Below are 26,130 nucleotides of genomic sequence, written 5' to 3'. Positions count from 1 at the left end.
AAGCACTGACAGATACTCAGAGATATTGAGTGCTTTTGGAAGAATATTTTATGAAAGTGAATTGGGGGAAGAGATCTAAAAAACTGATACTGATATAAAGAAAACTTTGGGTTTTTTTGAGAAATGAGATACCCCAATTGTCCTGAGTTAAATATCTTCACCCAATTAAAAATGGGTCACCATCCTAACATCTTGAGAAGATGTTTTCCTATACTGAATTCTCACTCCTGTAACCAGCTGAGCACGTGTAACTTCACAAGCAGAAGCAGGTTTATTTGGGTGCGTAAGATTGTAGTCATACTTGCAGGTCGGTAGGCTTGCAGCCTGAACTCTTTTAGTATTTTAAAAGCCAGACAGAAGACAAAAGTACCTCTCTTCCAACAGCTTAGCAGACAAAGTTTGGCTAAAGTCACCACCTTGCTTTGATAATACTGGTTTTCCTCATTAGAATTACTATATCTGACGCAACCTAAACGTACCATGGTATTTAAGTTAAAGCCATGTGAGTAATTCAGTCAATTAATTAGGTGCGGGTAGCGCTTACCTTCCATTGTGAAGGGATCAAAGTAGAACACTTAATAGCATTTATTTTCTTGTTCTGCTCCATACCTTAGTGTCACTTCATTCAAATAACCTTCTGACCCAAATGTTAATATAAGTTATTATATTAAGTTATTATGCTTTGGTGAACATTTCTACCCTGCGTCGACATCATGACTGCTGGGACTCAATACATGCTGCTTTGTAGTAACTGGAAGTGGACAAAAAAATGGCAAAAACACCAAACGAGTGAGGAACACCCAGATAGCTCTAAACCTCTGCCCTTCCTCTAGGAAGTATCTCCTCATTTCTTCCACCCCTGCCCTGGTATTTTCAGAAAAAACTTGTGCAGAGAAGCTGAAAGGGAGATTCCACAGATAGACCCAGGCCTCCAACACTTGTGGGTGTCAGTGTGCCCAGCTGAAGGAACTTGAATGGAAAATGACTGGAAGGGGAGCCTTAATTCAGACAAGAATTTGAATTGGAGTTTGTGGATGCTTTTGTTCTTATTTGTGGTCTTTTGCTCTGTAACTATTGTGGTTCAGTATTAGGGCCTTCACAGAAAGAAGGGGGAGGGGAATAAAAGTCAATTTTTCCTTTAACTTCATTATTGCCAAGGTTTCCCTCCACGTCCCTGAGGAATTTGTATTAGAGAGGTTTATTCTACTAACAGTCTATTAGCAGGATTGGCCCCTCATTGAAAGCATGATGCAGTGCGTGAGATTAAATAAGGTAAAATAAGACGAAGTTCTAAGTTATTAGATTGTGTGTGGGCACTGAATGTTTTCATCTCTGTGCTAAAGGTATTCACTTCAATCATTAATTGTTTTGTGAACTGAGTCATTAAAAACGGCCCAGGTCTTGCTAACACTGTCAGCTAACACTAATGCATGTAATGGATACATTTGTGGGGAGACTCTTCAAGTTTGAGATACCAAGTTGTTTTAATAGGCTGGACTTTGATTTTATTTGTCTGTGGCCATGCTGTGGAGTAAAGGTAATTAAATTTCTCAATGTCAAAAATATATTACATTTTTTTTCTTTAGAATGACATATTGTCTTCTTCAGCCACTTAATACAGTGTAATGCTGTCTAGGACTTTAAAAGACAAGGAGAAATGAGGCTTTATTAAATTCAGTAAGTCCTTTGCCTAGGATATTGTTCCACTTCAATGATTTTACTACTTGAAATAAGTGAGATTCATTTCATGTTTTCATTCAAGAGTTTGATAAATGATAGTGCTGTACAGATCACAAGAAATAAAATCTTTTAGGACACAAGCAATAGTAACAGGGAAATTGCTATACAGCTGATTTTGATTGCATCTATGACAGAAGGATCTCTGCACTGTCCCTGAACTTATTATACACTAGCTTGTATAGGTGTGTGGCTGTGACCAAACCTGTGCTGCAGGTACTTGTGTGGTGGTGCACTGACCTCCATTCTGGTGTTACATTTCCTTCTGCTGAAGGTTTTTGAAAGAACAGAGTTGTCTTTCAAATAAAGACCATAACAGATCCACATCTGTGTGTGTGAGAGACAGCTGTCTCAAATGATTTACTCCTGTAATGCTGGTCTCTGTTCCTGGGAAAAGTAAAGGAGAAAAATGCAGAAAGTGGAAGATAAAGAAGGGAAAACCCAGAGAGAGCAGTGACACCTATTATTGAGGGCTGAGGTGGTTTTCACACAGATTGGATTTCTCAGTCTGTAGCCTCAGTGAATGCTGAACTGTACTACATTCAGTGTTTCACCTGGCAAAAAAACAAGCTTGTTGTACACCAGCCCTTCATAATATAACTGAGTCACTGATATATGCACGATACTTGGGAAGCTTTAAAACACACGCTATGTTTTTCCCCAAAATATTGGATGTAGAGGCAAAGCTAGATACAAAATAGTTGAAAAACTCATTGGCAGCAGTGAGATATGGTGGAGATATTTAGATTAGATCCAGTACTGCAAATTCCTGTCCATACGATTAACACTGAACTTGCAGCAGTATACGTGGAGTTTTCACACGTGGTTAACATTGGGCATGTACACAAGCTCTTTCCCCAGCTGGGCTTGCTGGTTCATGTAATAGATCCTTTTCTTAGTCTCCAGTTATATGTATCGCTGTTGGGATGTAAGGAAAGGAGAATAATTTGACTGTATTCCAGTACAGTGTACTATACAGCCTCGTGCGCACCTATAATCTGCTCGTGCCAAATGGACATAGTTAGCCAGCCATCTGCATAGCATTTTTGGTGGTGTTTTAAAAGAAGTCAGTCAGTACAGATTGAATACTGGATGCCACAAACTGGATTAGCTAAAGTCATTCTCATTCTCTAGTCTAAAGGCATCCATTTGCTAAGGTGGACAACAGTTTGTTATATGCCCTGTAGTTTCAAAACAGTTGCCTTCTTCAGTACCAAGCACTGCATACTATCTTGAAACAGTTATTTTTTCATGTTATATTCAGGACATGATCACAGGGCTTCAACAGGGAAGTAAAAACGTGCATAGTTCATCTGGATGCTTGTTGCTGTTTTCTGGAATTTGAGTTAATGACAGTAAAGTTTGAGAAAACTGCTTGCTTTCTTTTTTTTTTAATTATCTCAATCCCAGCTTGCGTTATCTTCCAGAAATTGCAGTGTTGGACCCATCTGGAAATGACTGCGGTATTATTTTCCCATAGCACTAAAGCGTTTTGCCTGGAAGTTTAGCCATTTAGATTACATGTCCCTCTTGAAGCCTAATGTTCAAGAGCTCTTCATTAGAAACATCAATGGTATTAAATGGAAATGGATCTTGCATGCTGATATAAAAAATCAGACCAGTAATGCAGTATCCAGTTGGTATAACATTTCCATTATAATGCATTTCTTGTAATTGTGAATTCCTTGACATAGAGGAGGGTAACTAAAATAACACAATATATTTATTTCATTATTAAAAGCTTCAATGAACTTCAGGAAAATAGTTTCAATACAGTGTTGTAAAAGCTCTGCTACCTTGCGCACATTGACCTCGGTCCTGCAAACAATTACACTTGGGCACAGCCTCGCTGACTTCAAATGGCCAGCTCACATGTGTAAAGTTAAACATACGTGTATATACTTGTAGACATCAAGGCCTCGCCTTAGTTTGGAAAATCTGAAATATTTTAACCAAGGGGTAGATTTTGCAACAACACTCAAGCAAGAAATTTTTCCTTGAAATCAAGCAGGTAAAGCTTTTTTCTTTGCCACTGACTGTAAAAGCTCCCTCTAGCTGGTACTGAATAGGAAGCTGCCAGATTTGTCCCGGGAACCCGGCAGCACTTTCCAGCGTAACCAACTCGCGGCGGGCTGGTGAGGCCCGTGCCTCGGTCCTTCACGTTGCACAACCGCACTGATTGCGACAGGAGCTCTCCTCAAAGGAGGTGCCTCGATTTTGGGCCAGAGAGATAACCGGTCTCCCCACGCGGTCTCTTAACTCCCTGTGGGTTTCTCCCCCAGCTGGCCGTTCCGCACAACGATGAATGGACCCGCTTCGCGCGGACCCTGGTGGAAATCCGCGCCAACCGAGCAGACAGCGAAGAGGAGGGGGCGGTGGAGCTTTCGGCCTAGAGGAAGAGAAGGAGCAGTGCCCGCCGTCGCCAGAACAGCAGCTTTCCCCCGCTGAGTACGCCGGTGTTCAGTGTCAGAGTCAGTCTTGCGGTGGCTTTTGATGCCAGTGTACGTGCCAGTATTGCTCGAAGCGTTCCATATTAATCACGCTGCTTTACACAAGGCTGAAAATATCCAGAGCATTTTCATACTTTATATTTCTGTCTGAAAAGTAAGAAAGAAAAGACAAATCAACCCTTTATGGGTTTAGTTGTTGCCTTTTAACTACTTAGTAGCTGTATTTAATAGCTAGGAACCCCTGGTTAAACTTGTGCTCACATTGCCCTTCTGGCATAGTCCTATTAAATCCATATGAAGCCAGATATGATTATGTGCAGATGTGGTGTGCTTCACTGTATGGGACTGGGCCAAAGACTTTAGATGTGGTGTTTCACATGGTGACTTACATTATGAATGGATGTACTATACGAAAGTTGCTGCTCCTTATTTATTGCGGTGTGCTGCATGGAACATATTTATTTGAAAGCATTAAAATAAACGATCCTAAAGCATGTGCATAATGAGAGAACTGCATTGTCTGTGTGCTGCTGTAGAGGTTACATTAAAGTCCACATAACAATTACAGTACATCAGTTGTGCTTAAGATGTGAGATCTATAAAGGTTGGCTTGAGTGGATGGAATGAGTTTCCTTTCCTTTTTTTTTTAAGATGCCTATTATTTCTAGGCACTTTAACTATATTTCAAATACAGTTGGTCACTGATACTTGTCATGCAAGTTAACACTAACAGTCTGACAAAGGGTTCTGGTTCCCGAGTATGACACTAGTATTGCCAATAAAATGTATCAAGCCCGTTCTGTTGCAGTGTGGTTAATCTCGCCTTGCCAGCAGTGCCCGGCGTGTTCGTTACTGGTCACTGGCAAGGGACTGGGAAAATGTGACTGCCCTGACTCGCAGAATGCTCATGCAGCTGCTATGTAAATAGATACCTTCAGCTACGGGGACTGGCCGGTAATGGACTTGCATGCATCAGATCCTGCTACAAATTTTACATGAGCAGACACTAATCCATGTCTGCTTCTAGCCTTGATTTATTTTTATTTTTTTCCTCCATCCCTAGCTGTGCACGCTTACTTGCACACACTTGCACACGCAGAGCAGCAGCGTGCTGCCATATGCACTAAAAGAAAAGGAATAGGAAAGACAAGGCCTCCTCAAACTGTCTTGAGAGACAGTTGGGATAGGTGACAAGGGAATATTCTCCTTTACAACACACTCTTGCGGCTTCAGCAAAGAAATAGGGTGCAGACTGATCTCATCGAGTGCTGTGGCCCAGAGGGACGTTGGTGAACCTTGGTGGGGAGGCTGCTAGTTGTGTTCGCATCACAACGTTACGCTGAGCCAGAGCACGGCTCTGACACCTGGGTTTAACAGTGGTTCGCACTCACTTGGGGAGGCAGGTGAACCATTACAGCAAGAAACATTGAAAGTCGGACAGCAACAAAGATTTTGTATGTAAGTTTGCAGGGAACCGCGTCTCACCTTTGGGCAGTCATGTTGAGGAATATATCATCTAATGCTCTTCAGAGCTATGGTAAACCCAGAACCACTGTGAAGTCTCTGCGCTGCTAAAAGCCAGAGTAGGCTAAGAAAATTAATCCTTTGGAGAAGCTGGATTTCCCTTATCCTCTTGGTGGTTAGAAATGGCTCCCAGTGAGAGTGCACGGGCTAGTTTCTTCTTCGTGGTGGGACCTGGAGATAGGTCCCAGTGCCTGTGGACACGCAGCCTGAAGCTGTCTCCCAGTGCCCATGGAAGCGTCCTGCCCATTGGGCTGTGGTAAGCGGGGTCTTCCCCCAGATGAACTAGTTCACACAGCGCAGGTACATCTGTTGTTGGTCTGGCGGATCCAAGAGTCTGGAGCCAGGCGTTGGGGAGCCTTGTGTTGCTGCTGCTCCCCTGGGTACTTTGGGAGCTGTCCTGAAGAACCAGTGTAGCACTCACAGCACTTTTGTAGCTTAAAGGTGAATGCTAATAAACAACCAGGCAAGACACCTGTAAAGCAGGGGGTTAGACATCATCTCTGGGTTGTTTTTTCCCCCAGTTTCTCCCTGTTTTCCTTTGAAAAAGCATATGTACGTGTTGTCTGTGTACATGGGCAAAGCAGACGCGGTGCGAAGTGGAAGGGGGGGGAGGCTTTGGCCATTAGTGGGTCACAAGATTAGGAACACATGCACATGCAGATACATGGCAAACTAGCGCTGTCACTGGGGAGAAGAGGTGGGTAGCTCACTACCTTCAGTCCCCTACGGTAAATCCACATCTGAAAGTGTGGGGACAGCATGCGAGAGTACGCTGCGGTGTAAAGGGAAGGGTGTTTAATCGGTGTTGGCTCCCATTCATCGTAACCAGTGCAGTGGAAACGGTTGGCAAATTTGCTTCCACTTTTTCCATATTACCGTTCAGTTTTTGGAACCTAAGGCAGGGGCTGCATGTTCACCTTCCAAGCTCTCCCTACTTTATGGCATTAATAGCTTGTAAAATGGTTTTAAGAGCAGCCTCAGAAGACCTTCAGCATTTGCTGCTGTGTGCAAATGAATATAACCAAAGTCCCTCTTTTTTTTTTCTCTCCTTTTTTTGGGTGGGGTTCAGCAGTACGCAGAGGGAACAAGGAAAAGATCCAGATTTCCACAGAAATGACCGGGTTTGTATATCCAGAGCAGCAACATGAAAGGGCCATTACACACAGCTGCAGCAGACGGAAGAGCACCCAACAAGAACAAGAGGCATTTACTCCCCTTCTGCTGCTCATGACTGCCATGCGGTGAAGTTTCTGACCAGCCCTTGTTGCTGCCCTTCCAGGAATCTCCCAACAGTTTTTGTTTGATTGATTGATTTCCCTGCTGCCAAACAAATAGCTCCACCTTACTGGCTTTCCAAAAGAGCCCGTATGACAAGATGTTCCTCAGAATCTGCTTGGTAGGGAAATAATATCTGTTGGAGGGACAACACAGCAGGACATAAGCAATCTGGGAGGTCCCTGGAATGCATTGATGTAACTTCCTTCTCCAAGTGATAGAGGAGCCAACGAGGAGAGGTTCTGTGCTGGACCTTGTTCTCACCAACAAGGAGAAGCTGGTGGGGAATGTGAAGCTCAAGGGCATGAAATGGTGGAGTTCAAGATCCTTAGAGCACCGAGGAGGGCGCACAGCATACTGGCTACCCTGGATTTCAGGAGAGCCGACTTCGGCCTCTTCAGGGATCTGCTTGGTAGAGTGCCATGGGACAAAGCCCTGGAGGGAAGAGGGGCCCAAGAAAGCAGGTTAGTATTCAAGGATCACCTCCTCCAAGCTCAGGAGCGATGCATCCCAACAAAGAGGAATCAGGCAAAAACACCAGGAGGCCTGCATGGATGAACAAGGAGCTCCTGGACAAACTCAAACACAAAAAGGAAGCCTGCAGAGGGTGGAAGCAAGGACAGGCAGCCTGGGAGGAATACAGAGAAATTGTCTGAGCAGCCAGGGATCAGGTTAGGAAAGCTAAAGCCCTGATAGAATTAAATCTGGCCAGGGACGTCAAGGGCAACAAGAAAAGCTTCTATAGGTATGTCGGGGAAAAAAGGAAGACTAGGGAAGATGTGGGGCCCCTCCAGAAGGAAACGGGAGACCTGGTTAGCTGGGATACGGAGAAGGCAGAGGTACTCAACGACTTTTTTGCCTCAGTCTTCACCAGCAAGTGCTCGAGCCTCACCGCCCAAGTCGCAGACGGCAAAGGCGGGACTTGGAGAATGAAGAGCCGCCCACTGTAGAAGAAGATCAGGTTCAAGACCATCTAAGGAACCTGAAGGTGCACAAATCCATGGGACCTGATGAGATCCACCCACGGGTCCTGAGGGAACTGGCAGATGAAGTTGCTAAGCCACTATCCATTGTATTTGACAAATCGTGGCACTCCGGTGAAGTTCCCACTGACTGGAAAAGGGGAAACATAACCCCATTTTTAAAAAGGGAAAAAAGGAAGACCTGGGGAAGTACAGGCCAGTCAGTCTCACCTCTGTGCCTTGGAAGATCATGGAAAAGATCCTTCTGGAAGCTATGCTAAGGCACATGGAGGACAGGAAGGTGATTGGTGACAGCCAACATGGCTTCACTAAGTGCCTGACAAATTTGGTGGCCTTCTACAATGGGGTTACAGCATTGGTGGATAAGGGAAGAGCAACTGTTGTCATCTACCTGGACTTGTGCAAAGCATTTGACACTGTCCCACACGACATCCCTGTCTCTAAATTGGAGAGACATGGATTTGACGGATGGCCCACTCGGTGGATAAGGAATTGGCTGGATGGTCGCCAACTCAAAGAGTTGCGGTCAACAGCTCCATGTCCAAGTGGAGACCAGTGACAAGTGGCGTTCCTCAGGGGTCGGTATTGGGACCGGTGCTAACATCTTTGTTGGCAACATGGACAGTGGGATCGAGTGCACCCTCAGCAAGTTTGCCGATGACACCAAGCTGTGTGGGGCGGTCGACACGCTGGAGGGAAGGGATGCCATCCAGAGGGACTTTGACAGGCTTGAGAGGTGGGCCTGTGTGAACCTCATGAAGTTGATTTTAAAATATGAGAACTAAGTCCAAATTTTCTTTTGAAAATATTGAATATTTTGTCATTTTGTAATGAGAGTTTTAGGCTAAGTGCAGAGTCCTGCACACGAGTCGGAGCAATCCCAAGCACAAATACAGGCTGGGCGGAGAATGGATTGAGAGCATCCCTGAGGAGAAGGACTTGGGGTACTGATGGATGAGAAGCTTAACGTGACCCGGCAATGTGTACTTGCAGCCCGGAAAGCCAACCTGGGCTGCATCAAAAGAAGCGTGGCCAGCAGGTCAAGGGAGGTGATTCTGCCCCTCTACTCTGCTCTCGTGAGACCCCACCTGGAGTACTGCGTCCAGCTCTGGGGCCTGCAACATAAGAAGGACATGGACCTATTGGAGCGGGTCCAGAGGAGGGCCACGAGGATGATCGGAGGGCTGGAGCACCTCTCCTATGAAGACAGGCTGAGAGTTGGGGTTGTTCAGCCTGGAGAAGAGAAGGCTCTGGGGAGACAGCCTTCCAGAACCTGAAGGGAGCCTACAAGAAAGATAGAGAGGGACTTTTTAGAAGGGCATGTAGTGATAGGACAAGGGGTAATGGCTTTAAACTGAAAGAGGGTAGATTTAGATTAGATGTAAGGAAGAAATTCTTCACTATGAGGGTGGTGAGGCACTGGAACAGGTTGCCTAGAGAAGTTGTGGATGCCCCAGGTTGGATGGGGCTTTGAGCAGCCTGGTCTAGTGGAATGTGTCCCTTGGCAGGGGGGTTGGAACTAGAGATCTTTAAGGTCCCTTCCAACCCAAACCATTCTGTGATTCTATGATAAATACAAAATTACCTTTTATTTTCAGCAAAGATGAAGCATCTTCTCCAGGCTCTTTTGCCTACAGACCTCCAGAGAACAGAAGGAAGAGCATGAAGAGTACGCCTCATGCGCTAGCACTGCCAGGACATTGCTGTGCCTGCTCTGGGCATGGAATGAGTTAGAAAACAGCCTGGCTCTACTTTGGGGCCATTGCAAGTGAGCTTTTTGTGAAGGACAAAACTTGTGTGCTCAGACTGAGCTGGAGAGCACATCATAACCAGAAGGGTAAGAAAGAGCAAACCCAACCAGGGAAGAAGCAGGCAAGTGGCATGTGAAGATGAGCAATGTGGGCTAAGAAGGGAAAGGCTGAATTGAGGTTTAGGATGGAGGAGAAGACTGTGAGGTGGATGTCGAAGAGACAACTGTCCTGTGCTTGATGAAGGGAAGACCAGAGTCTCCTTTGATTTCAGTGCCAAGGATCAAAGCCACACCAACACAAGTGAGAGGCAGAGGAATGGCATGACCAGGGACTGGGGATTTGTTCTGAAAGGAGCTGTGAAAAGACATGGGGAGACATGGCAGGTGGCACTGGGGGTGGGAGCTGAAGGCATTAGCTAAAAAGGTTACTTCACCTTCGTGACGTACTCTGTTCAAGAGACCCCATGGTAACAGAGGAAGAGATGAAAGAGCATGTACACAGCATTGGCCAACCTGGAATCTGGCCAGGACACACAAAAACCGAGCGTGGGGCTGGAATGCCAAGCCCATCGTGTAAGTAATAGCACTTGGACCAAGTGGATGTTTGAAAGGAGAAAATGAAATGGGCTATCCCCCAAGTCTGAGAGCACCAGAGACATCTCCATGGAAAGGTCACCAGAGCAAGTGTTTGCTGCTTGAGATTAGGCTCAGCAGAGTTGCCTCAAGCTTGTTACTTCAAAGAGAGAAGGCATGCGGGACAAATGGTGCTGGGTCACAATGAATCAGGAGCTGCAGCATGTTCCACAGGGTACTCAGCAGTGCTCCACAGTGAATCTTCCAAGATGAAAGGTACTTCCTCCCGGGTCCCAAAACCAATGCCCCAAGCATTTGCTACTTCTGAAAACATAGGAGCCCCTACCACATCCTGGAACATCATGGGCTCTTACTGCAAATGACAGCCTGCATCTCTAGTGCTATGGAAACAACTGGGAATAGGTTCCTTCACACAAGACATATGCATAAACTCTTTTTCAAGAGTTCTAGCAACCTTAGATACAAAGCAAACACAGCAGAAGACTGGAAACCCTCACAGAGCAAGACGGCATCCCCCATATAGTGGGATGGTCCCCACTGACCAGTGAGAGACAGAGGAGACTCTGCTGTCACCAGGGCAGCACTAGGGCAGTCCTAATGAAGGACTCAGAGTCTAATGGTGCCTCTTCTAGGAGTAGCAGCCTGTCCTCAGGAAGCTTACAGGACTGGTTCTCCTTCAAAGTCATAAGCAGAGCTACTTCTGTCGTAGCACCACCATGCCTGGCACGCGCTGGCGGCACAGCCTGGGGTGTGAGCGAGCACAGAGGGAGGCCAGGCAGCCCTTTGCAATATAACTGGAACAACTGGAAAAAATCTTGCAAGCAATGGTACTGCTTCCCAGGGTGATGAGGAATAGTGCAAGGAGCAGTTAAAGTGATGAATACGCATCTTAAAATGCCGTTTCTGTCTGAAGGGCAACAGACACGTTGATGACATCCTCGCGTTCAGCACTGGGAGAGGCTGCCCGTGCTCACAGCCTGAGCTCTCCCCTGCCCACCGTGCGGAAAACAGAACTGCCCTACAGCACGCGGCGTTAAAGAAACCACTTCATCCCAGGCTGCTTCTGTGTTATTTACTGTGTTTGAAGCTTTCTGGAGACACTTAAAATACGAATCTCTTGAGATTTCTATATTCTCAACCATTAAATAACTTACAAATGATCACTGCCTCTGGAAATCATCTTCTAGCTTATGCAAAAATGGCAAATATTTCAACTGAAAACAGAGTCTGAATTTCACAGCAGAGTTTAAACAGCAAGGTTGGATGTCCCTCTGCCACGTGTGCGCTGGAGGAGCTCAGCAGTAAGCAGTGTGCCATGCGTGTACATCGTGGAGCGTATGGCAGGGACATTCCCGAGCAGGCTGTCCCCTCCTAAGGAAGATGCAGAGAGGTTTGTCAGGTTTCGTATTTTTAGCAGGTTTAGAAAAACCTGCCCAAGTTATTTTTGAAGCCTGTGGTATGTTTGCTCACAAAAATGTCCTTGCAAACTGTCAATATTAAGCCAGCTTAAGCCCAACCCATTCCCTGGGGACCAGGCAGAAAAGCATCCCTCAGCTTCTGCTGGACCAAGAAACACAAATACGGGGTAACTGCTTCAGAGACACCCCCACCCCACTCTCACACCGATAGGTAACATCACCAATATTTGATCATTTCTTGTTTCTGTAAGTCCTGCCAAGCGTTAACATTTTACCCCATTCCTCCCACACTTTGCATAACCCACCCAGAAACCCGGAGAGGACAAACATCTAAACATTGTCCTCGGGGCCCTTTGTTTGTTTGTAAGGCAATCTGACAATTTCTCGGCCTGTAAGCTTTTCAGAGCAGGAATGCATCCTTTTGTGTCTGGAGGAAGTCGACTGTGGGCACAGATCTTCCTCAAGATCTCCGGGCAGAGCTGTAGCGTGCTTTGAAATGTTTTGAACTGGGTTGCATGTTCATGAAGCAGTCGCTGGCTCTCCAACCCTTCTGCCCCTGCCTCTGTCCTCTACTGGCCCTGAAAAGAAGGGCAGAAGGACTGCACAACCCCCCAAAAGACAGTTAATGGGGAAGGAAAGGGCCACCATGGGTGTTGGTGGGGGTCCAGCCTTGCTCGTCTGCCTGCCAGGGAGATGAAGGCTGTGGCCTTCTGAGATGGACCTGCCACAGGAGAGCTGTGCCTACCTTTGTCCCTGGGCTGGGAGCTTTGTCCCTTTATCCCTGGAATAAAGGGCAAGTCGCAAATATACTGCCAGGCCTGGGAAAGAGAGGGCACTAGTAGGCAGGGGAATCGGTCCGAGTTATGATTTGCTTTGTAAAACACAAGCAACCGTCTTTATCACACGAGCCAAGAAGTTGTGCAAGTCTTACAATAACCCAGCTCTAATTCCTCTTCTGTTCCTGGCTGCGAGGCCCTGGCTGTGTTGGGGCCGGGCGTTAGGAGCAGAGGGACGTGCCCTGGCCGGTGCAGCCTGGGTGTCGCTCCCCAGGCTGTGCGAGGAGGCAGCAGCTGCCGGCTGAACCCACGCACGTGGCTTCCTCTCCTGGACCGGGGGGAACGTGCAGCTCAGTACTCAAGACACCTTCCTGAGCTGCTCACTTTCCACAGAAACCCTGACAAGGTACATCAGGCAAAAGTGAGAGATGAAGTGTAAAACCAGCTCCTAAACGGCCTAAAATCTCAAGTGCCAAGCACAGGCAGCTCCCAGTGAGAAAGTTTAACTTTTATGACAAGCCTTCACCAAAAATTCTGACAGTTAATTTTGGAGTAATACAAGGGGCAGCTTTTCTTCCCATTTCTGAAACGAAGGAACTGTCATTTGGGGAGTCTCAGATCTACAGGGTTGAGAGGTAGCAGCCGGCGGCTGTCAGAGCCCAGCGCAGAGTCTCTGCACACTGGTTTAGCCAGACTCCAAGACGCAGCAGCAGGTAAATGTCATCTTCTCCCCTCGCTTTCACGTGCATGAGTACTGTAGATGCTACTCCTGCCAGGACTCCATTTCACTGGTAACTTCAAAGTGCAAATTAGTCCAAGAGAATAATTTTCATGATGACCCAAACACAAATGCAATAATAGAGTGATTTCCATTTCAGTATTTCCACAAGTTATAGTACAACAATGTGATATTGCACACCTAACTCATTCTTCTGCAAAGATACTGCATATATGCATTCCCTCAGTTTACAGTCAACGTTGAAGGCACCCACCCCCCACCCCAAGAAGACAAGCAAGTCCAAATTCTTCTTGGTCTTAAGAGGTATCACAGAAGACACCCAGCAGTACCTTCAACTGACCAGGTAGTCAGGCTGTTCACAACACATTAACCTCCACCCAAAAGTAAAGGTCAAAATACCAAAGCTTACTCCAGTCCTGGTTTTTGACAGAGGAAAAATTTCTCTTTTTCAGTGACATTTACACCAACAGATGTCTTTTCTACACAGGGGAATTCAGGTAATTTGTTCTCAAGCTGCAGGTGTTTTTATAGCCTACATGTCCAAACATTAACTTAATCTTAACCTAACTTTATAACTGAAGTTGAACAAGACATTTGATGTACTATGCTACTTCCATAACAGAATACCATGTGTACATCTGTTTGAAAGGTTTATTTCTATCTTCATAAATACATAATTTTCTAAACACTGTGCAAGGCACCAAAAAATTAAGTAAAATCTTTTCTTTTAGAGTATTTTAATCTCTTTTGACTCAATGAAGTAAATAAGAATCTGAAACCACCTATTTGCCAATTACAAGCCAGCAGTTAAGGCAGGTACCATTGATACAGTGCATGAATTTTCTATTGCAGTTATTTAAACAAGCAGCGTTTTACTATAGAAGTGCATATACAAACTGAATTCCAAACACCAGCAACCCAAGATAGGCACCTAGTTATGAAATCTCCTTGTATGTGTAGTAGAATGCCAAAAGTTCTGCCATAAAGTGCAAAGACTATGGACAATAACACTTTCTTTTGAGCATTTTGATACCAGTAACATAATACAATGGCTAAACATTTATAAATGTGGTTTCCATTACAAAAACATGTTCCACATAAAAGCTTCATAATACAATCCAGAAACAGAACTTGTGCATGTACATATTTAAAAAGTTGAAGCTGTCCTGGCATACTTAGGTACCGGGTATATATTTGCTGACCTCTACAGACGCGCACTAAGTTTATAACCAATTTACATGTACAGTCAAAATCATTCCGCTTTGAGCACCGTGATATCCACTGAGTTTTTCCATTTCAGTGACGATGTGTGACATCCGCCCTGGTAATCTGCAACTGAGCATTGCCTGTAAGATGATCTGGTTCACAGCTCTCACCCAGCCCTCCCCAATAAACGGAACCTAAAATTAGTGTCTTCCCAACACAAGCACATGTCAGATGTGGACAAATACATTCATGGTCCCAAACTTAAAACAACTGGTAAGAATTTCACAGTGATCTGGTTAAGGAAGCACAAAGACAAATGATTACATTTAAGATGAAAATTGCCTTAAAACTCAAATGAAGCTCAACTGTTATATGATGAGAAGCTAAAGGAACAAAGTATTAACCAATTAGAAAAGTGGCTCTTTCCCAATTAATAACAAAAAACCTACAGCAATAAACTTAGGGTCCTACTGCTGCAGCAGCCTTTGAGGTAGGTGGCGATGGCTTAAACCGAGGTAGGTAAAGTCCAAACTTGTTTTCAATCCCTGCAAAAGTGGCAACTGCCAATTTATAGCCACCAACATGGTCAGGGTTAGGAGCAGGGAGCGTGATCCTAGATTTAGGAACTGGCTCTGATCCAGCTGGTTTTCTGCAAAATAGTAAAAATAATAAATTAATTTCCATAGAGTAAAACCAGTATTCACAAAAATCTCCTCCACAAAGTAAGCTGAAGGAGGCCTCTGAGCGTACCTCCGAGTAAGTGACTAAACTAACTGCTACGATGTAATGAGAAATACCCTGTTTTAAAACCTTCCAGAAAAGCTAGGAGCCTTCGTGTTGATTGAGTATGGTCAAATCCAGATAAAATTTGTAGTGCATTAATCAAATCTGCGGTGTGGGGCAGCAGGGGTTCGTAAGTCTCTGCTACAGTACACAACCAATCCAGGAACCTAGCAGAGTTTAAGTAATTTTTGTGGTGGCTTTCAAACTACTGTCCCCAAAGCTCTGTAAATGGTCTGCAGCTGCTCCTGGGCTCACATTAAACAGCAGTATGCACATCCATCTGTTTTGTCAACAAAGACAGGAGGCAGAACTGAAGCTCCAACAAATAGGTTTTGGACTTGGTGACACCGATAGACTTTTTTGGATGTCAAATGCTCTGCCTAATCAGGGGCACAGCTCCTCCACCAAATTAATGAGGACTAATGCAGGGCGTATCCTGACCTGGCAGGCGTCACATTTCCCCTGCAGTTATATCCCCAGCCCATTATTTAGCCTCTCACTGTCTCGGTTTACACTAACACAGATCCCCAGCTTGAAACAGTGATATAAAATGTGGTAATGTCCTGCTGTGAAACAGGTACCAGAGTATCATCCTAACCTCCACCGGTACATTATTTAAGTGTGGCTTAAATAATATTTACAAAGCCTTTGCAACGTGTCCTTCATACTAGCAAGACCCTGACTCTGACATGTCGAGGAGCACCAAGACCCACACAGAACGAAGTGCAGCTTCAGGGTCCCAGGTAGATTCAGACACCATATACTTACACTCCCCCGAAGTCCACGTAAAACCATCTCTGCAGTAGCTCATAAGTCACCAGAGTTACACCAAACTGAGGAGAAGATCGAAATACACGAGCTTGAAAGAAAAGAGAAGAGTTCCTAAGTGACAAAAACCACAATTAGAAATCACTTAGTAATCAAAGCTCTTTTACACACCTCCTGCTCCTTTCCACAGGGCCTTTGGACCTTCCTCTCGAAGGATCTTCACAAAGCAGTCTACAACGCCGCTGTAGGTGGTCTGTCCTGCCCGGGCTGCCACCTGTAGCCTTGTTTTGATCACATCCGCAGGGGTCACCAGAGATGCTGCAGGCATACCTACACAACACAAAAATCATCAGGTGGGTACCACCAACTTGTCACATATGCTACACACCTCGTTTACCCGGGGGTAACCATGCCTTTCGTCCCTACATCAGGAGTATCCAGCCACATTTGATTTAAGCAGAAGCTGAGAAGGAGAACAAGCAACAAGAGGCAGCCGTTGTGGACGTGGCTTCACTCAGAGAGAGCTTCTCCTAGAGGAACAACCATATCACATGCTTCCTGCCACGCTGGGAGGCACGGGCTGGATTTTTCAGCGCTAACCAGAAACTTGCATAATTAATAAGCACAAAGTTTTTGGAGGTGAGGTCGATCTTTCCCTTTTCTTTTCACGCCTCTCTGTGGTTCCTGGCATTCTGGTTGCACACTGTGCTAGAATAGCATGTACACGCACACACACACACATCCCCCCTTCACGCAGCACTGCCATCGAGAACCAGATAATGCTGTGCACGCTCAGCAAGGCATGAGAGCTAAGGTTTAAAAAAAGGGTCATTCTTCTCATTAGGAATGGCAGACTGCTCAGCTGCAAAGCCACAGCTGACATCCTCAGAACACTTGGAGGAAGATTTAAATTTATCCTGGCAGATAATCAACTGAAAGCAAAAAATTCCAAATTACCAATGGGTGGTATTTCTAAAATCATTCCTATCCAAACTGGGGCTGCCCGTGTTTAGAATTGGGGGGGGGGAGGGAAGCCAAAAAAAAGCACCGAGACTGTACTCAGAAGACACTGTCTCTTATGGTTTTTTTACTTTTCCATTCTGCATCTGTTCCAAACCAACTTGGTCAGATGTAGATGCATAAATCTTCTTTGCTTTTTTTTTTTAGGCTTAATAATTCTGTAACAACTTTTGTCCAAACCAGCATGGTTTGGCTTCAAGCACCAGAGCACCCTTCCTGCAGATTGCTTTGAGAGATGTAAGCGTGTGCGTATCACCAAAATAAGAACTCCTCCTCCTCTCCTGGACCCCCCCAAAATAACGCACAAGCTGAACTTGCACAGTGGTCAGTCTGGCAGGCAAGTGCTAAAACCCGGCAAAGGTTTCTGAACTCCAGAAATGTTGAAATTCCTCTTTGCTTAGCCTTACCCACACCAGGATATTGGTTGAGTCTTCAATTTAAAGCCGGACTTTTGTCCTTCAAAAGCCAACCAGTGTTTTCAAGGAAAACCAAAGGACATACTTAGAAACAATTCTGCTTACTACGCGTTGACTTCCATCTCCTTATTCCTCATTCCTTATTACTGAGGATATTTTGCAGTTAAAGATGTTTTTAATCTTGGTTTAATCTTGGTACAGGACAAAAGACTTTACAGACAAATAAAAGTTTACAGGTCGCTGCCGTGAGGAGCTTACAATCGAAATGAGACAAACGCACAGCAGGAGCTGACAATAAAAAAGAGGAGTGAAGGGAGGAGAAGGAAGTTCATGGAGGCAATAAGCAGATGGAGCAAATTAAGGAGAGATCCTGTAGCTGATATTAGAATCATCTCAGAAAATGCCGTGGCACAACAGGTTGAGACATCTGGTGAACAGTGAAAAGCAGAAGCAGATCAAGTTAGATGACATGCATGTTGCATATGACCCTAACAACAACGGAAAGGAAGAAAATACACCCAGCACAAGCAACGCCCGCTGGCAAAGGACGCAGGTGCACATCTGAACATAGCCAGCTTGAACATCCCAGCACCACAGGGCTGTGGAAAGGTGGAGTCTCCCACACCCAGACAGAGCTCATGTACACGTCTGAAGTCTGATGACCAGGTGAGATCCCCGGCCACAGCAGAGACATCAGCCCGGAGACCGAGCCAGTGTTTCAGAGGTGGTGGGGTTTTTGTTTTGTCTTCCCCTTGACTTTCTCGTGGCAAAACAGCGGACAAATACACCCCCATCACGCTTTACTTGTACCCAATGAAAGAAATTCCGTGTTTTTGTAAACAGTACGATGAGTGTTGTATCTTTAACACTGTAATTTGCTCATGAGAGTTAACCTAGGATGGGATTCACAGGAAGCACTGGATAAAATTCACATTATAGCTAGTTTGGTAAGCTGTATCAGCAACAATAAAGACTGCTTCTGTGCCTGAACTTCAAAGGGACAGTTATCTCAGTCTGCAATCACCTGACAATGGCTAGGAAGAGAAAAATAGGAAAATCTAAGAAATGGCTTGGCTTAAAAATGCCAGCTTATGTTTCAAGTCTGTAAATATGATCTAAAGTTCAAAAATTGTTTTGTTCCATTAAAATGGGTGAGAAATAAGCTGGCTGTTGGGGGGCTTGGAGGCTGGCTTTGGTTAGGGGTGGGGGAGGGGAGAGGACAAGGGTTTTTTAAGCACCAGTCATTTGAACACAGCTGGTGTTCCTAGTGCCAGGTTGATTCCTCTGGATACGAGCTACTGAATACAGAGCAAACCCAAAGCGCTGAAGCTGTATGCTTCAACAAGACAGACTAACTGATCTGCACCTTCAGGCTTTGGCTATATCCTAAGCGCAGATACTGGCCATAAAAGGTCCCTGGCCCTTCAAGAGACACAGCCCCATGTATAATCCTGACCAAGAACAGTTTCCCCAGGGAGAAGAAAGCTTAAAATCAAACGAGAAAACATAGCTAAACCCCCAACCACCTATCTGTATTGGATTCATGCCACTCCATCATTTTTCTCACCCGGCAGGTCGCAGCAGCCTGTCAGGGGCCATGCTGGAGGAAGAACTTGGCTGCAGCTCAGAGAGCTCAAGCAGCCTCCAATGAACCCGAAGGAAATACCTGCTGATGGGAGCCCTGCTGCTTGCTACACACTCCCCCAAAAGTCTTGTTGCACAAATTTTCAAGCCCATTTGTTTCCTGAAGGGAAAACCTTGCACACAGCAGGAGCAGGACTCTCAAGCTGCCCTTTCCAGGAGGTGGCTACCAAATGGTGGTCCCCTTTGGGTGTAAAAGCTGGGTGCCATGCCAGGGACCAGCTACGCAGCAGACACAAAGGCAAGCTGAGGCTACAAAGCGTGTCTCTGTCTTTTTCCTTAGGCTCTGGCGCACGCAAGTTAAATGCATCTGTGTTAAGCATGATTTGGCTCTCCTATCCACTATGTAGCAGACTAAAACAAGCAAGTGCTCAAGACCACACTCAGCATCTCTGTCGTATCTGGATACGCCAGGAATCAGCAACCTATGGCACAACAGAAACGTTTCCAAGCTTTTCTGTTTTGTTTAATATAAAAAAAAATAAGGTAATAACCTCACAAAGCCAAGTACCTGCATGGGATACTGTGGGTAATTGTCATCATTTTGTCGGAGAGCTGTACTGCCAGCATGGCTTTTGGACTCCACATACCAAAATTCAAGATTCCTTTGATCATAAAGAATTTCACAAATGCCGTGATTTTATTTATAAACCATTTCAACAAAACTTTACCAGTCAGCCAGCCACAAACAAAAACAGCACAGTAACTTCACAAAGAAAGATGATATATGATGACAAAACGTCAGCACTTAAATCTTTCCCTTTGTTTTCCCTCCTGAACATTGTGATTATACCAGGAACTTACAGCACCTTTATTTTTAACATCAACTCACTCTACAGCATGGTAGCTTTCTGTTATTTGGGCACAAGGCTGCAAAATGCGTATAGTTCTGAGCTTTTCAAAGTTCTCACTCCCATAACTATTGCACTGCAGGTACAATATAGTGGCATGCAAAAAGAAATCTGGGCACTTACCAGCTATTGATCCAGCCAAGAGCAGATTTCCAGGGCTAACCCTCCCATCTTCATTTGCAAATGAAGCTTTCAAATGAGCATAACAGGGGAAGTAAATGGCAGAGAAGGGAATGTCACGCAAAAAACACGCCTTAGCACCCTGCGTTGAAAAAGAGAACAAGTTTTGAGAATGAACAAATTTAACATGATGAACTATGAACACCAGAGAACTGAGCAACATCGCATTTTTTTGTTTTGTTGCAAAGGGCAAGAAAAACCAGTTCCTTCTCTCAAAATTTAGAGAGATCCATGTATTTCACCCTGCCGAGGAGTTTCTGTGTATTGTTTCTTGGTTCAATAATTTCTGTCATTTTATTTATCTTGTCTACTTGTTCTCTCTCGCTCCCTAGTACTGTAGTTATTTGCTGGTAATAGAGGAAATGTCATGTGTTGGAGTAAACTCTGATAACACCTTTGTAGAATTTTAAATGGTTGTCATTGTAGCCATGCACCTGTGGTGGGAGTTTAGGACGTGTCTGAAGAAGATTGAGCCACAGGATAGGTCTGTCCCCTCTCATTCCCACTTACAATAAATACTTCAGGGAAAATAGTGCCCAGTCCATGCATCTATGCAGACATTGCAATTGACAATGCAACATAAATCGAGGGAAAGAGGGAAAGAAAGAGAGTAGGCCATAACACTAACTCTTCTGCAGAACAGTAACAGGATGATTTACTTGTGATTTTTGAAGTACAGGTGATCTGGGATACAGTTTATTTCAAGTAAGTTTCAGCTCTTACTGTTAAATTTGCCTTGCTATCCATTTTCTAAGTGGTACAAACAGTCAACAAAGTTACCAGCAATATAGCTGGCTTCAAACCTAAGAGGGTGGCAAACAGCCAAGGAAAGTTTTGAGGTAGCAGCAAGCAATCAACTGTTTTTCAAGCAGGGGGAAAAGCAAAAAGCCACTAGGGGAGGCAACCAAAATAAAATACTGAATATTATCCATGTTCCAAAAGCAAAAGGGACTTGCAATCTGCCTTTCCTCAACATGGAGATCCAGAGGACACCAGAGCCTGAACACACCAGGACTGAGACCAGCAGGAAGGCACGAACAGGAGGTGGCTTTGGAAAACGGGTAAAATCTTCCGAGCTTGAGAAAGAAATGGTTTGCGGATGAGCCTAAGCCTCTTCTCTTTGAAGCGAGGGTGGAGTCGTGGTGAAACTGCTTGAGGTTCATCCACGAGCCCTCCCGGGGTGCCTTTGTTACTCTACTTCTCTTGTGTGCAGGTCTACCAGGGCATGGCTCAGTGCCAGACATTTCACAGGGGACATGCTAATATCCACAGAATTTAATTAAATCGAATGATATGCCTGGACATATCTGTAAGCTTAACTTGTACTATAATAGCATTTAAAATACAGTGCTTATCCAAGTTGGATGCTGGTTATCAAGCAAAGACGCAAGAGCTGCAAGGTGTCAGAAAAACCGAAGTCGCCTTTCAGCGAGGCAAGGCAGGGGCAGGCGAGCAGGATGCGTGACGGGAAAACCAGGTCCTGCGAGCCAGCTCACAGGAGATGCTAGTAAGTGCAGCGTGCAGTCAGAGAACGCCTCTGAGAAAATAAAGATTTATCTAAAACCAGCCATTAGATCTCCTAGTCAGACTTTCTCTGCGTCACAGACTCAGTTACCGAGCATGGCGAGCACAAGACGCTCTGCTCCAACCCCAGCTGCTTTCCACCACACTTTCCCGCTTATCTCTTGACATTTTCAGACTGAGAACTGACCGCTTCCCCTGACAGTCTGTTCGGAGGTTAATGACTCCTGCGGTTAAGACCCTTTGCCTTGTTGCTCAGCTGGATTTGTCTGATTTATGCTGCCAGTCACTGGTTCTCGTTATGCGCTTCTAGATACACTAAGGAAAATGCCATAAAGGAACTCGAAGCGCTGCTGTTGCAGCTGCTCTGCTGTTCGCCAGCGCTGAATGGGGTTATCAGCCACAGAACAAAGCGATGCTGGGCTGGATTCTCCTCTCAAAATTATCTGCAAAGCCCATACACTTTACCTTGAGGGACAGAGAAAGTGAATCTTTTGTATTCACCAGAGACACGAGAATTCTGGCTTCTCCGTGCGCAACAGAAGCCTGTTTTACAGTTTACCTTTAATCTTCATGTAAAAAGAAGAGAGTAGAGTTTTACCAAGTTCTGTATGAAAAAACAACTTTTTAATGATCAAATGTCTGCACTGTATTTACCTCACAGAAAAATTATGAAACTCACTAACGAAACATTCACAGACCAACATGGTTTCTTCAAAGATTTATTTTTAGAGCATGCTTTTCCTCAGAGCAAATCTCCTCACTGCCTTTGCCCTCAGGGCACATTACTTTTATTTTCTTTGCAATGCTGTCATTAAACACTGCGCACATTTTTTCCTCCGCATTTTTTTCATACTCTGAAATATCTCGACATAGTTAAAATAACTTACAGAAATCAATAAACTCCAAATGCGAGCAACTCTTAACTCAATCTGAGCTGCTAATATTCCTCCTCCTTCATTAAAAGGCTCTTTTTCATGGGGCAGAAACGGCATATTGTTAATATCACTAATAATATACGTTCAGGTACGCAGAGAAGGAGGGATGTCCATCAACTTAGTTGGCTCAGTGTAAACAAAACCTGGATCAAAACTTGGATCCACTTTAATAATAACCCAGCTTGGCTCCGGTCCAGCATCGCAACAGTCTAAAGTTTCCCCCCATCGTTCTGTTTAAAGTCTGGGAAAGCATGTTTAAAAGCAGGCCTCATTTAACTTCAAGTTAATCATCCGCAACCAGCCTAGGCCAATTAGGAAGGCTTAGGGAGATTGGCCACAGTATCTTGAAAAGCAAAAGAAACATTTATTTTACTTCTCGCACCTTTTTGATGTGGACAATGTGCTGAAAGCCAAAAGGAGTTTTAATCAACCCCCAGAAAGCTGTAAGGATCATCCACCCGAGTTTATTCTGGCAGCCAAGGTGCAGACCTGCCAGGCATGAAATTGCTGGGAGATCCTACACACCATGACATGCGCCTCCCTCACACAACAGCCAGTTGGCTCCCATCTTCAATCTCTTTAATAACCTTAAAGCTCTTAATCTCGGATAGTATCTCACTGAATAAACCAGCGGAGGGAAAAAAACCCTGATTGTCAAAGATTCAGATAAATAAGCCCAAGTCAGTGCTGGGGCAGGTTCTTTAGCATGCTAATTCCTGCTTATACCAGCTCTACCTGCAAATAAGGCTCTAAACAAACTATTTCTACTACAAGGGGAGGGTAATTATACTGACAAAGGCACCTCTGTGTCGGGTTGGGCAGAAGGAGCCGGCAGGTCTGGGAGACGCAGGCTTAACCTAGTCTCCTGCAGTGAATGCACATTGTCTCGTGCAGGGGGAAAAATGCCAGACTGGGGGGACCTCGCAGCATTCAAGACAACAGTGGTGCACCTTGTCTGAGAGGGTTATTTAATGCTTCTGGCACCTGTACTTACAGCCACCCCCTCCTTTTCTCCTTTACAGGTTTAGAATTTATTTGGCATGTATAATTGTTATTTTGATCCTATAGCTACAAACAATAGGCAGCATGTCATTTCTTGATCATTTTGCATTCTTCTTGGGTTTTACTACAGACTTAACCCTTTGGAATTGGAGCCCTAACAGCACCTAACAGGTTTTGTAACAGTCAGTCAAATATTACTGGCATTTGCTTTCAAGGGCTGTAATTTTTTCTACTGTAAAATGACATTGCCTTAAAAGCTGCTATAGGTTTTTATTCACATATTTTTATACCAACCAAAATATGAAACTGATTTAGCACATCAAGTTAGAGAAATAAAATGCTGATTTCAAATGCTGTGCCAGCAACTCAGATTCAGTTTGCAGACAAAAATTATAGCACTTCTTAGTTAGAAGGGCTTTTTTTTGGTTGTTTTCAAAGAAAATTTCTGAAGAGCAGGTTCTCACATATGAGAACACAGTCACAAATAGGCATGGTGGATGCAAATTAATGTAACTCAAAACTTCTACTACTTTTTTTTGTATGTTTATCGTCCTGCTGTAAACCCACAACTTCGAGAGGTGAAATACCTCAGCTGTTATCAAAGCGACCAGGAGGGAGCTTGGTACACATTCTGTCACCCGAGATTACACTTTCCACGTCAACACACCAGAAGCCCGTTTATGAAGTTGTCAAAAAAAAAAAAGAAGAGACTTTTGGAAGCTTTTCTGACTAGTTTTGGAAATGCAAACTGTGTTGGCGAAACCAGCCAAAGCACAAATCTGAGCTAAGTACCTTCTAGTAATATAATCATAAACATTACCAAAACCAACGTATCCTTTCCTCGAAGAATCATTTACTACCGTTTTATTTACTGTCTTCTTGGGATCACAGAATAACTTTGTTGTGCAAAATTATGGAGTGGCACTGTCTGTTATGCTGTAAAGCACTATTCAGAATGATTATTTATAAAAAGAGTAATATTTTATTAAACATTTTATGACAGATATATGGATATTAGTTTCTATGATGTACAAAATAAGTAGGTGTACTTACAACATCTATTTACATGAGCACTTTAAAGATGTCTTTCGAAAGCAATAGAATATAAATTCAACTGACTTTAACGGGACTTTATGCATATTACGGTGTAAGACAGACAGAAGACAGAAAATACATTAGCTAATCTTGTACAATTACTTCAATATTCAACTGTGACCAGAAATTAAATAAAATCTATTAAAAAATATTGAAAACCAGATGTGTATCCTTTCCCATTTCTGCCAACACAAATGACATTTGGCGTTAGGTTAAACAATATTTTCCCTTACTGGGATATATTGTCTCTATATTTTTAAGAATAGCTGTCATCTACAGAACATCTGTAGCTAAAGAAGAATTTACTAGTTGCAAGCTTCCATGCCCTGGTGCTTTCACAGCAACAATTACTGGCAGAAAGAAGACAAATAGAGGAAACAAATCCCTTCTGCAAAAGTGCTGTTATGTGCCTCCCCAAAGGAGCAGCTGGGTTTTGAGAAGTACAATGTTTTAAAATACTTATTTACACAAGTAGTTCAGAATTTTAGACAAAGGCAGAAAAAAATATTTGTTTTCTAGCTTTAAAGAACTACAGGGGTTCAACTCAGCAGTTAGCCTAACAAGCTGTATGTGTCAAATCTTTTTATTGCTGGAATTAACAAGCATTTTATTTCTAAGCTGCATATCATTACAGAATTGCTAGTATCTAAACACCCAGTGAAGGCACAGTGAGTCTGGGAAGAAGCTTTGATTTTAAGTTGTTGTACTTATTATGATGGACAATTAGTTGAAGTAAAAAAAACCCTCTGTTTTTCCAGACCTACTGGTCTTTAGTTCTTTGGTGGGGAAGGAAGAGAAGGAGAGGAGATCTAAATTATCTGACCTGGACCTCTATGCACCATGATAGCAATCTTCCCCCAAATAAAAACTTTTAGAGTTACAAAGGTATACCAAGATAATACTGATCTTCAAGGACAGTCTCCTCAAAGCACTAGGATAGTCCATTCCACTGTTCAGAAGGTTGAGCAACCATGTCAGAAGGCCAGCATGGATGAACAGGGAACTCATGATTGAGCTCAAATGTAGAAAGTAAAAAGGAAGCAGAGGTGGGTATGGGCTACCCAGGAGAAATACAGAACCACTGCTTGGGCATGCAGCAATTGAGTTAGAAAACCCAAGGGTCAGCTGGAGTTGGATCTAGTAAGGGATGTGAAGGGGAAGTAAAAAGGGCTTCTGTAAGCACATCAGCAGCAAAAGGACAACTAAATAGTGAGGCTGTTGCTCAATGGGGGCAGGAAACCGAGTGACAAAGTACATGGAAAAGGCAGAGAAATTACTTTTGCCTTGCTTTTTACTAGCAAAATCTGCCCTCAGGCCTCTCAGCTCCACGAGCTTACCAGAAAAGTCTGCAGGAGCATAGCATTACCTACAGACAGAGCACTTAAACCATCTGCACATACACAATCTGTGAGACCAGAAGAGATACCTCCAATGGTGCCGAGATAGCTAGCTGATGTCATTGT

The 26,130-nt window shown here is 44.2% G+C and overlaps 2 protein-coding genes across 11 annotated transcripts in view; one reads left to right on the top strand and one right to left on the bottom strand.

Annotated features, from left to right (window-relative positions):
* DYNC1I1 (dynein cytoplasmic 1 intermediate chain 1) overlaps window positions 1–4,983 on the top strand; it is a 197,433-nt gene extending 192,450 nt beyond the window's left edge. For all 8 annotated transcript variants that reach the window (XM_075143716.1, XM_075143718.1, XM_075143714.1 and 5 more), the window contains one exon: window positions 4,020–4,983. In XM_075143716.1, the coding sequence (XP_074999817.1) occupies window positions 4,020–4,130 (111 nt within the window). In that variant the 3' untranslated portion in view covers window positions 4,131–4,983. The remainder of the gene's footprint in view (window positions 1–4,019) is intronic.
* Window positions 4,984–13,365: 8,382 nt separating this feature from the next.
* The window catches only part of SLC25A13 (solute carrier family 25 member 13), a 102,531-nt gene continuing 89,766 nt past the window's right edge, over window positions 13,366–26,130 (bottom strand). Inside the window, exons 15-18 of one of the 3 annotated variants that reach the window (XM_075143708.1) lie at window positions 20,055–20,193; window positions 16,175–16,333; window positions 16,004–16,094; window positions 13,366–15,101 (exon numbers count right to left, since the gene is read on the bottom strand). In XM_075143708.1, coding sequence (XP_074999809.1) covers window positions 14,912–15,101; window positions 16,004–16,094; window positions 16,175–16,333; window positions 20,055–20,193 — 579 coding nt within the window. In that variant the 3' untranslated portion in view covers window positions 13,366–14,911. The remainder of the gene's footprint in view (window positions 15,102–16,003; window positions 16,095–16,174; window positions 16,334–20,054; window positions 20,194–26,130) is intronic. The other 2 variants (XM_075143709.1, XM_075143710.1) reach the window with 2 other exon arrangements.

Source organism: Calonectris borealis, chromosome 2 (genome assembly GCF_964195595.1).
Source record: "Calonectris borealis chromosome 2, bCalBor7.hap1.2, whole genome shotgun sequence".
Classification (NCBI taxonomy): Eukaryota; Metazoa; Chordata; class Aves; order Procellariiformes; family Procellariidae; genus Calonectris; species Calonectris borealis.
Note: the sequence above shows the minus strand (reverse complement) of the source record. Positions and strands in the feature narration are given on the sequence as shown.